Source organism: Octopus bimaculoides, chromosome 20 (genome assembly GCF_046866305.1).
Source record: "Octopus bimaculoides isolate indiv1 chromosome 20, ASM4686630v1, whole genome shotgun sequence".
Lineage (NCBI taxonomy): Eukaryota > Metazoa > Mollusca > Cephalopoda > Octopoda > Octopodidae > Octopus > Octopus bimaculoides.
The window spans coordinates 40,186,192-40,198,548 of NC_142947.1; the positions used below are offsets into that span (position 1 = coordinate 40,186,192).

Consider the following 12,357-nt stretch of genomic DNA (forward strand, 5'->3'; position numbering starts at 1 on the left):
ATGCTTCTCTGCTCGCGTGTGTGTGTAGATGCGTGCTTGCTTAGAAAAGGTGGTAATGTTGAGTGCAAACGAATACATGTACACAGACATATACACAAACACATACACACACATATATATGCGTATATATGTATGAATATATATTACACTAACATGTCTTTTTTTAACTTGTAATGTCAGAGTAATTTTACAGATATGAAATCATTTATAAAGAGGATAAAAAGAAATAGATACTCCAGCGTGTATAAATACAGACCAGACAATACGTCACCATCATCAACACCACGCCAAAGTCCAAATTTTGCCAAAGCTTTGTCCTCGACCAATAATTCTTCTGCTGTTGGTGCGACTATGGGAAATCCAAATAAATTCTTATTACCGAAGAATCTAGAAACTGAAGACCAGCATTATCCATCATGTTGTCTTCATTTTCCTCACAATTTACCAGGAATACCATTTCCAAACGGGAAAATACAATCGGAAATCAAATACCCGAAGTATATGTGTACATGTGCACATCATAATATTCGTAATAATCATTATAACCCTATGACATTTATTTCGAAGGAACTTTCCGATAACTGCACTGAAAGTAGTTGCGAGGCAAGTGATCTAACGCCAAGAGATCTTATGCATACGTGTTACGGTTTTGGTCAAATGAAAGATAATGATTGTAATAATAGTGATTGCGATAGTTTAAGTATTACATCTTACTCAGATATATCAGAATTCGAATACTCCGGTAAAGACATCCCAAACGATGAATCATTAAATGCGGGGATAGATTATATGAACCCCTTCCAAAATGGTTTTATGATTCCAGATGACCATGATCCGACAAATTGTGAATTAGAATACATTATGTCTGATACCTATCAAGACATACCTCAATTTAAATCCAAATCAAGCATGATGCGTCATATCTTCTTTCCATATCCATCCCAGTATAACAACGAGAGACACTTCGACTTGGCTGAAAATCAGCTTTCTGGGAAAAGGGATTTGGGGAAGCGAGGTGGACTGCTGAAGCCGATAGAAAAAACAATGAAGGATAGAACCATGTTAAAACCAATCATGAGGTCAAATACATATTTTGAACAAGAATCATGTAAACGGAAGAACAACACCTCTAATACAAGGCAGAGACAAAGAATATATTTTTGTGACGCGAGACGAGACAAAAGTGTCATCAAAAATCCGAACTCCAACAAAAACATTGTGTTCACATCGGATGCAATTTCAATTGGAGACCACATAGGAATTTCACCTGATTTTAAAGAGAATTTGCCAAACCAAGTCAACTATGAATATGAGAGTAAAAACGTTTCACTAAATGGTAATCGAGTTTTCCAATGCTACACTTCTTCAGTTGACGAAGTAGAAAATTCATTGGAAAACAGAGATGATAGAATACTCTTCGGCAACAAAGAAATCAACAGTCTTATCAACACTATGAATGCTACTTCAAATGGTCTAGGAGCAGATTGTTTACCAAATATATCATTATCTAAAACATTTAAAGTCATATCCAGTGAGCAAAACTCACCTGATCCTGTAACAGCATATTCAGCTCCACCAAATACCAATTATATAAAGAACACTAGCAAATTCTCTTCCATTTTTGACACGTTTTTATGCTGCAAAAGAAAAATTTAAGATAAAGTTATTAAAATGAAATTTTGTCGTCACATTCATATGAATATTGTTTCTGTTCATTTTATTTTGCATATGATTAATGCTATTATGGTTTCAGCAGACTCATGTAAATTTTTAATGTTCAGCCAGGGTAATCACAATGTCACAACAAAAATAAAGACAGGTCAGACAGCGTAGGCGGGTCTGCGAGACACGTTGGACTGATGGAAGTCGTCCTGTTGGATGATGAGCTGGAGGTATGCGGACGAAATGTGGCTGTAATGCAGCATGGATTATCGCAGACTCCATCGACTGGATGGATCTTTTTATGCAGGCCGCATTTCAAGTTTCGGAAGGTAAGTTGGGGCTGCTATACGTGACCAGCAGCTTGGGTCACGCATTCACAAGAGTAGCCGCCTATGCTACGTCAGATGCAAAACAGCCAGATTTCTTTAGGCGTTTGGAGTCCTTCCGGTTATCACCCAGCTCCTCATTGTTAGCTACTTCATATAGGTTGTACGCTGGTATTATATGAAGCGAACCGATAAGAGAAGTAGTTTCACACCTGTTGAAATGTTCCAACTCTCTGATAAATGCTGAATGAATTTCCCGACTGCACCAGCGGGGACATGGACAAACTCCATCAGGTGATCCATACCGTATCTAAATAGAATCTTATGTAGATAAGTTTATGTAGGTAAATAGGTTGTCTACATTGTCAAGAAGTGAACTACATCGATCAAAAACTCGTCAATCAGTCTTGTTAGGCAACGAGCCGGTTACGTGAATTTTAACGTGTTCATCCTAGAGTGCAAATATTCCGGAGACTGGATCACCGAACTATTTAATCACTTATTAACAGGGCAATGTTAAACAGCAAATACTACGCCACCTATAGATCATGATTTAATCACAGTAGATGGGGGTTTGTAATGTCCTAGTCATTGAGAAAACGTGTAGAGACAGACTTAGTTATAGACTTAGAAGAGGCGATTAATTAAGAAAGGCATGGAGGCATGGAGGCATGGAACACGACTGGCTCTTGATTAATTCTTCAATGCAAAGCACAATGTCTGTATTGTGAAATTTAAGGCGTTTATGCCTCAGTAGCAGAAGTGGGACGCGGTATATCACAGTAGATGCATGCGAGAACTCAAGGATATGGGATCAGTTTTCCAGCGGCAATTTCGTTGACTGTTTTTGACGAATGATTTTAAACTAAAGCTGGATGGATTTTAATGCCTACTTCAACACCTTACGCTGACTTCCACCTAGTGAGAGGGAATGTTGTGAAAAACCGATAACATACACGGAAATAAGGGAAGCGTTGGTTAGATGCATAGATGATCAGATCTACCAGATTCGATAGGTATATAAATATAAAAGTTTAATCCGGTGGAGATTTACTTTAATATACCTGTCTTTATTCCACGTGGTATTGAAATGTACATCTAACAAGAGAGACTGTTAAATCGATCTCACATAAGATATCCCAGCAAAATATTAAGACATCATTTAGGAAAATCTGGTGATCATTTCAGGTGTTCTTGTTGCACCCGTTTTTAAGTAAACATAATATTGGTTTCAGATTTTGGGTCAAGCGCAGAAGTTTTGGGGTAAGGGTAACTCGATTACATACACCCAGCGCTCAACTGGAAACTTATTTTATCGATTCCAAAAGAATGAAAGCCAAAGTCGACCTCGGCAGAATTTGAACTCAAAACGTGAAGTAGAAAACATAATATTCGTACTCAGTAACCATTACTTGGAATAACTTTGGATTGTGCATCGCCAAATAGTATATTCGCCTTTCTCTTTTTGTAAAGGGCCTAAGATGTTGTTTCTCCATAATTATCTCATAAGGAATATTTTAATGAATCCCACCGTCTATAATTATTGAAATGAAATATTTTAACACTGTATGTATAAATTTTAAATTTTAAGCATATAATTGTAAACATACTTTTTCTATACAGAGATCTCATTACTTGCCCAGATGCACAACACCACGTGGTAAACAATCAACAATATAAATTAAAAATATAAAAGAAATATAATCCGCAATTTTATTCCTTTTCTTACAATATACTACTCAAACGGATTTTTCATTACAAAATTATTTGTTTTTAATTTACATTGCATTAAAGTAATTTATTTTTTATTAAATTATAGTTAAATGATGTAGCAGAAACGGTTAGCTAGCCGTACATATAGACAGTACTGTACTCGTGATTCCAATTACAGAGTATAAGTTATTCTAAGTTGTGAGTTCAAAGCTCACCCGGGGCACATTTAGCGTTGAGCTGGCAGAATCTTTAGCACGCTGGAAGAAATGCATTTCCGTATTTATCTTCTGAGTTCAAATTCTGCCGAGATCGTCTTTGCCTTGTGCCAAAAAATTTAAAATCAATATTGAAGTATTTTAGTTTGAACTTTATTGGTTGTCATTTCACAAATGTTATGTCACGTGGGGTCGTTACAAGTAGAATCTTTCCGTTTAACACATTTCTGAGGAATCCTGTTAAAATCTATAGCTAAACGTCTTATTTTGCGGTTCAAGTTTCCTTTGTATGCCAAATGTTGTTCTTCTAGGCACTTGTACACGCACATAGAAACACGCACACGTATACAGAGAGAGGGAGACAGACGTAGATGCATATATACACACATACAGGCATGCATGCATATACATTGGTTCTTTATATAGCTGTTGTTGAATCATGTGTTATCAACCATTGTGACTGAAGACTATATGGAAGAGCTTACATTTTTGTCATTGTGACAGGCATGATAAATATTTTTTCATATTAGACTTGTACCAGTCTCTGACCGTTGTCATGGCAACCAGAGGCGGGTCTGCGGCACTACATGCTCTTTTTATGGAGCGTGAAGGCGCGTGGCTTTGCGGTTCGGGCTTTGCCTTGCTGAAAGGCACAACGCTCCGCCAGGAATCGAATTCAGGACCTTACGATCATGACACGAAAACTCCTAACCATTATGTATAATTATTAACATAAAACAGTTTAATGACGAATGTGTAATATTAAATGAATAGACAATCTTGTTCTATGACAGCCTTTAAAGTCAAACGAAGGGATCTGATTAATTGCTTCGAGGCACAACACCTCCCAGTAAACAATCAACCATATACACTAGAAGATGTAATTCGCAATACTGTTTCTTTTATTTCAATTTACAGCACAAAAGGAACTCAATTACAAAAGTTATTTTTAAATCTTTGTTTTCAATGTTTAAAGTTTTAAAGTATGGATTTTGGAGATTATCGGTGAGAATTTTCAAATGTTATACTGTCGCTTCGGGCGTTAATTGTAGGATCATTCGATTCACATATTTCTAATCATTCCCTCGGGTGTTCCTATTGAAATAAATATTTAAATTTAAACAACTGATCTTTTGAGGTTCAAGGTTACATATTCAGAAGTAAAATAATAAATGTATAACACACACACACACACACACATATATATGGCGTGTATTTAAATGTGTGTGTGCGTGTGTGCGTGCGAATATGTGAGAATACATGCAAGTATGAATATATACATATACGTGTGTGTGTGTGTATGTGTGTGTGTGTGTGTGTGTGTGTGTGTGTGTGTGTGTGTGTGTGTGTGTGTGTGTGTGTGTGTGTGTGAATGAATGAATATATAAATTAATTAATAAAACCAATTTTATATTAATCAGATCAGATGGTTTACTCTACATTTCTGCAGAGTACAAGTTAATTATTCTTAAACAAATCCGACGACTGGCAGAAAATCCATGCTATTGCCTATAGTATACTTGTTTAAATTATATATATATATATATATATATATATATATATATATATATATATATATATATATATATATACATGCATACATACATACACAAACACACACACACATACATCCATATATATAAATTGGCATGGGCTACTTCTATCGTTACTCTGAGATTGAAATTAACACTTATCTAAAATTACTGGAAATAAACTGTTGCGTGGAAACATATATGCGCAAACATGTGTAACCCCATCTAAATTCGATTATTCATTATTCAGTGTAATTCAAAGCTATTGATTTCCAAAAAATGCATTTGGAAAGTCATACATTGGACTAGTTATTGATCGCACTCAAAGTTCGACCCTTATTTATTCACATACACAACATTTAATATAAGTGTAACTCTGAAATAATCACAAACAAGGTAGTTATTTGTAACGCAGTTTTAATTCTAATGAACGATTGAATTATCTTCGTTTTTGTATGTGAACGCCAGGTGTCATTTTGGTACTCTCTTTTTTTTTTACACTCTTTTATTTGTTTCAGTCATTTGACTGCGGCCATGCTGGAGCAAATCGACCCCAGGACTTATTCTTTGTAAGCCTAGTACTTATTCTATCAGTTTCTTTTGCCGAACCGCTAGGTTACGGGGACGTAAACACACCAGCATCGGTTGTCAAGCGATGTTGGGGGGACAAACACAGACACACAAACATATACACACACATATATATATGTATACTTAGCACACAGCCACTCCTGCGCCTAGTTTCGACATAAATTATACCTTTTAGTATTCCTTTGCCAATTCTGATGGCGCTATCTGCAAGAACTTCGCCCACCATCGCGAATCCTGATAATAAAACACACCGTATTAAAATGTTAGGTCATTAGAAGAGAGAAAGATCTCGCCTCCTAGTGACATTAATGCGGAGATACATTATAAAAAAAAAAACAATCAACATCATATATTGTTAAATAGTTAATGCCATTGCTTAAAGGACAGTGTCATTTTATAATACGTTGGTAAGACAGGAAATGGATATTCAGTCAAACCTTTATAGTTTTTGCTTCCAAACTATTCTTTAGTTACCCCAGCTAATGGTTTAGAAATGCAAATGTGTTTAAAAGGGAAACAGATAAGAAGATACTTGTGTGTGAGTAATGAACAGTTTTCTACTGTTTAAACTGGCTATGGAAGAAGAAAGAAACATTTACTGCAACTGCCACCCAACTTAATTTCTTTTAATGTTTTCATATGCCATTGTCTTACAGAAAATGATTATTTATATGATTTAAGAAAATCTTGGCAACACTACAACGAAACGTTACACAATATGTCAGATTATACCTTTTAATGTGTATTTTCTTATTCCACTTTCTGTAGTATTAGATCTGTTGCGTAATGTATTCTGTTTTTGAAACTAATTCTTTTTAATGCGTCTAAACAGTGAGGACAAATGATAAAATGGCTAAGCTTTTACTAATATCACTCTGTAAGCTTCTTGAGGATAATTATGGAATGTTTGAAATTGAATATATTCCAATTCCTCGTTAGCTCTTTTACTGTGCGTGTTTTAATAGAATCAATATGTATATCTTCATCTGCCATACGATAAAGCTTCTATGATCATCGATATTCGCACTAAAATCTGAAGATTCATGACTTCTCTCTTGTGAATGTTAGGGTAGTATCTACCTATAGCCTTCTAACTCTTTCGTTACTGTTCTCTGTGTACAGTCCCACTCTCGTTAATTTAGCCAGAAAGCACCCGCATTTGCTGTAGTTCGTTATTGAAGCGAACAGAGGAAGAGCGGAAGGAGTTGGTCAAGAAGACAAGAAAGTTTCTAAACATGCATGGAACCTGTCATCTCTCTATGCACATTGACTGTCTATACATGAAGAGAGGAAACGGAGGAGGAACAGGGGTGAAAAGTATGAGGGAGACTAGGTGGATATTAGACATTTGTCTTTACACCTTCTACTGCGCTGAGTTTCGATATTGCTCTTCGGACTTCGGATGATAGTAGGGCATGTATTTCCGTTTGGACTCTTTTGAACACTGTTCACCTTAACGTTAAACATGCTTTCAACCATCTTCTACGCTGTGACACAAAAGCGCCAGTTATCTGCGGGTCTACATCTTACAGAACACCTATTATTGTCTTTTTTTTATCTTTCGTTAACCCATATACTGGAACACAAATAAATAGTCAGAAGTATGTCTGACAATTTCAGCCTGCATCTTAATTTTGCTTGCATTTTTAGTTTTAAAGTTTCAGCCGTAGCTTTTGCCTCTTACATTTATCTCGATATGTCCTGGATGGCTTCTTGTAGTACAAGACATGAGGGGACATTTGATCAGTATCCGTTTCCTGTAAGAAATATATAAAACATTCATACTTATCGGTTAGAGGCTTCTCACATATGTCAGAGAAATGTTAATGAGTTGCGTAACGTATCTCTCACCTACACATTTCTTCCGTCATAGGTTCAATCGTTCTATGTGTTTATTTAGTATTCAGCGAAGCCATTTCTTTACCCAGCTGCGGCATGAATGTGTCGTAGAGATTGGAATTCTTTAAGAGTCTCTTCTATTCTTCTTGTTGATTATTTTCTTGTTACCACCCGTGTCTATCAAATGACTTATTCCAATATTTCGTGCATATTATTCTAGTGTGTGTTTGTATTAATGCATGATAAAGTGTGCTTCCCATATTGGATGCAAAAATGTGATGTGCATAAATAAAATTTTGCTTGTGAAGCAAATCGTTCGTTCGTTATCTATCAAGCAGCTCTTCCTGAAGCAACTACGCCTCTTGTTTTTCGAAGTAGTCCAAAGAAAATACCACATTGTTCAAATCTAGCGCAGAAAAGAGAAAAGTGAGTTAATCTTACCAGTCAATAACAGGCAAAATGACGATGATGGAAAGGCTAATGTTGGTACAATAACAAAATACCAAAAATAATAATGATAATATTGGGGAGAACGCACATAACGAGAAGTTGGAGCATGACATTCATAACGATAACATTAATAACAATTAATAATAATAAAATTAATGATAATATTTATAAAAGTAATTATATTAACATTATTATTATTATTATTATTCAGTAGTTTTATTTTTATAACGTACTTTCACTTCACTACCGAGCGCAGCTCTGTGCGCCTTGGGTATGTGCTGTGGTTTGCTGTGGTGCTCTTATGTTTACTGTATTGAAAGTGTTTTGCGTAGAATGTGTGCAGTACCCAGTAGTGCAATTTTCTGTATGTTATATATATTTGTAAGTCCTGGTGTTTTTGTTATGTATTTGTCTGAATATTTTTTTATTATACCTAAGGCACCTACTATGATAGGAATTGTTTCTGTTTTTAGATTCCACATTCGAGTTATCTCTATTTCCAGGTCTTTGTATTTTGAAAGTTTTTCCATTTCTTTTAGAGAAACGTTGTCATCTGCTTGTGTTGATACATCAATTAGAAGGCATTTTTTTCCTTCATGATCTTTGACAACTATATCTGGTCTATTTGCCTTAATTTCTCTATCTGTGTGTATTGGCATATCCCAGAGTATGGTTGCTTTCTCGTTTTCTGTGACCTTTTCTGGCGTGTGTTTATACCATCTTTTTTCTGTTGCTATTCCATAATGTTGGCATAGCTTCCAGTGTATATAGGTCCCAGCTCTGTCGTGTCTGTGAATATATTCCTTCTTAGCCAGGACTGGGCAGCCAGAGATAATATGATTTATTGTTTCTTGTCGATCTCCACATATTCTACAGTTACTTGTTATATTTCTTTTCATTATGTGTTTTTGGTAATTTCTGGTGGGGAGGCTTTGGTCTTGTGCAGCAATTAAAAATCCTTCAGTCTCTGCTTTGAGTCCTGAGCTTCTCAGCCATTGCTGGGATTTTTCTCTGTCTATTTCTTTCGCATTTAGTTTAGCCCAGTATTTACCATGTAGGGGCTTTTCTTGCCATCGTTTTATCATGGTCCGTTGCTGTTCTAGTTTTAGTTTGGATTTCATTTGTTTTATAGCTTTTGTTGTTTCTTCTTCTTCTTCTTCTTCTTCGTATTTGTTAGGTAGATTGATTTCTTGTTTGTATTTGTCAGCTTCCTTAAATACTGAAAACAGTTTTTTGTTTTGCTCGTGTTTTGTGGCTATTTGTATTAGTTTCCCTTGCTTCTGGAGTAGGTATTTTTGCAGTCCTATGGTGGTTATTTTATAATAGTTTTCTAGCTGTATAAGACCCCTGCCACCTTCTGTGCGTTGTATATATAGCCTTTCTATGTCAGATTTTGGGTGGTGCATCCTATATCCTGTCATTATTTTTCTTGTTTTCCTGTCTATTTTACATAGTTCGTTTAGTGTCCAGTTAAGGATGTTGTAGCTGTAGCTTATAACTGGGACAGCTAAAGTGTTGATACCCATTATCTTGTTTTTAGCATTGAGCTCTGTTTTTAGTATTGATCTAACTCGTCTATAGTACTCTTTCTTTATTTTTTCTTTCATTTGTGTATGTTGTATCCTATCTAGTTCATTGACTCCTAAATACTTATATGGTTGGCTTTCGTCTAGTTCTCTTATTTCATTGGCTTTATCTAGTGTTATATTGCTACTTTTAACTAATTTTCCTCTTTTCAGGGTTGCTTTGGCACATTTTTCTAATCCGAATTTCATTTCTATTTCCTTGGTAAAGCCGTGTACTGTCTGTATTATTATTATTATTATTATTATTATTATTATTATTATTATTATTATTATTATTATTATTATTATTATTATTATTTTTATTTTTATTATTATTATTATTATTATTATTATTATTATTATTATTATTATTATTATTATTATTATTATTATTATTATTATTATTATCATTTTTATTATTATTATTATTATTATTAACATCATTATTACTTTTTCATTTATTATATTTGCACAGCTTCTAATGCTGGAGATGAACTACGTTGTCAGTTGTCCACTACCAATGAACTAAGGTAACTCCCCTTATTTTGCGAGCACCATCCGATGTACTCGAGCGGTTCGAAGCCGTACTGTTTTCTGCAAGTGCTTCACCCTTATTGCATCCCCTATTTGTTCCATGTACTTCTCAAGTGCATCAGTCAGAGATACAACAAAATGTTGGTGTACGTTTGTCAAGCAGTTCAGCCAGAAGGTAGGGATCTGGTTCATTCCTGGGCCTTTCCATTCTTTAGATTTTCTAAGAACACATCTTAGCTCTTCTACTCCTATTGCCTCCCACTTCTACTCTTCGACTTCATCCAGTCTCACTTTCTCACGTTCTATCCAGTGAATTTCAGCATTATGTTCTTTTTCGTTGCTCCACATCTTCGTCCAGAATTCTTCCATTTCCTCATTCTTACAGGTCTCTTTTGCTTATATCTTGCTTTTGACAATTTCCCTATAAAATGTCTTTGCCTCTGTCATGAATACCTTGTTTTGTCGATAAAATTTGATTCTTTTGTCATACCTTCTGAGCCGTTGAGCTTTCAGCTGTATTCGTCGTTTAACTAGTTCCTTGGTTGGAGGGAGGCTTATAAGATCAAGCACAAGTATAAAAATCTTTGATTCTAAACTTTTGCTTGATTCTTCCAGCTTGTTTCGGCTTAACATTTACTCCTCTAGCAGGTCCATCGAGAACTGTTACATCTGCCCGCAGATGAGATTCGATCTCTTTTTGTATTGCTACTTTCCACTTAGCTCTATCGACACGGTTGGTCCTTTTCTATGTTGTTCTGATACCTAGTTGAGCAGTTACAACTTTAGCCTTGAAATAGATGAGGTCATTTAAGCTTGTTAGGTCAATTACTGTATTTCTGAAGATCCGTCGAAGAGTAACATTATATATTATGGTCATGTTGTTTTTTATGCTGTTTCAAAATTTTGGTAGCGGTGCTGTATTGATCATGTCAGTAAATTCTGTCTTCTTCTTCTTCTTCTTCTTCTTCTTCTTCTTCTTCTTCTTCTTCTTGTTATTATTATTATTATTATTATTATTATTATTATTATTATTATTATTATTATTATTATTATTATTATCATTATTATTATTCAGTAGTTTTATTTTTAAAACGTGCTTTCACTTCACTACCGAGCGCAGCTCTGTGCGCCTTGGGTATGTGCTGTGGTTTGCTGTGGTGCTCTTATGTTTACTGTATTGAAAGTGTTTTGCGTAGAAAGTGTGCAGTACCCAGTAGTGCAATTTTCTGTATGTTATATATATTTGTAAGTCCTGGTGTTTTTGTTATGTATTTGTCTGAATATTTTTTTATCATACCTAAGGCACTTACTATGATAGGAATTGTTTCTGTTTTTAGATTCCACATTCGAGTTATCTCTATTTCCAGGTCTTTGTATTTTGAAAGTTTTTCCATTTCTTTTAGAGAAACGTTGTCATCTGCTTGTGTTGATACATCAATTAGAAAGCATTTTTTTCTTCATGATCTTTGACAACTATATCTGGTCTATTTGCCTTATTATTATTATTATTATTATTATTATTATTATTATTATTATTATTATTATTATTATTATTATAAAATTGCTCGCCTAAAAGGAAAATTTTTCAGAAAATTCTGTATGGTGGGACAATTCTCTAATATTACGTAACATATCCTCTATCTTTAGCCACCAACGAATCATACAGGAAGTATAATGATGCAAAAGCAAGTTCTATTTTAAAATGAATTGATCTTTACTTCATATACTACATTAAAAATCTCTGGCTGAAATGCATATAATTGATCGAGAGATATAGCTTTCTATACAACTTCCACTCCAGCGACGTTTTGACATCAACTATGAATAGTCAAATATTATAGCTTCCAGTTTATTATATTTTACCAAAAGATGTGCTTCTATACTATTTTAAATGGGGTTTTCATCTGCTCACTGAAATCGCTGGCTCATT

The 12,357-nt window shown here is 34.8% G+C and overlaps 1 protein-coding gene across 5 annotated transcripts in view; it reads left to right on the forward strand.

Annotated features, from left to right (window-relative positions):
• LOC106873881 (uncharacterized) overlaps positions 1-1,696 on the forward strand; it is a 5,234-nt gene extending 3,538 nt beyond the window's left edge. For 4 of the 5 annotated variants that reach the window (XM_089338417.1, XM_052975134.2, XM_014921406.3 and 1 more), the window contains one exon: positions 181-1,696. In XM_089338417.1, coding sequence (XP_089194543.1) covers positions 196-1,656 — 1,461 coding nt within the window. In that variant the 5' untranslated portion in view covers positions 181-195 and the 3' untranslated portion in view covers positions 1,657-1,696. The remainder of the gene's footprint in view (positions 1-180) is intronic. The other variant, XM_052975135.2, reaches the window with a different exon arrangement.
• The last annotated feature ends 10,661 nt before the right edge of the window (positions 1,697-12,357 follow it).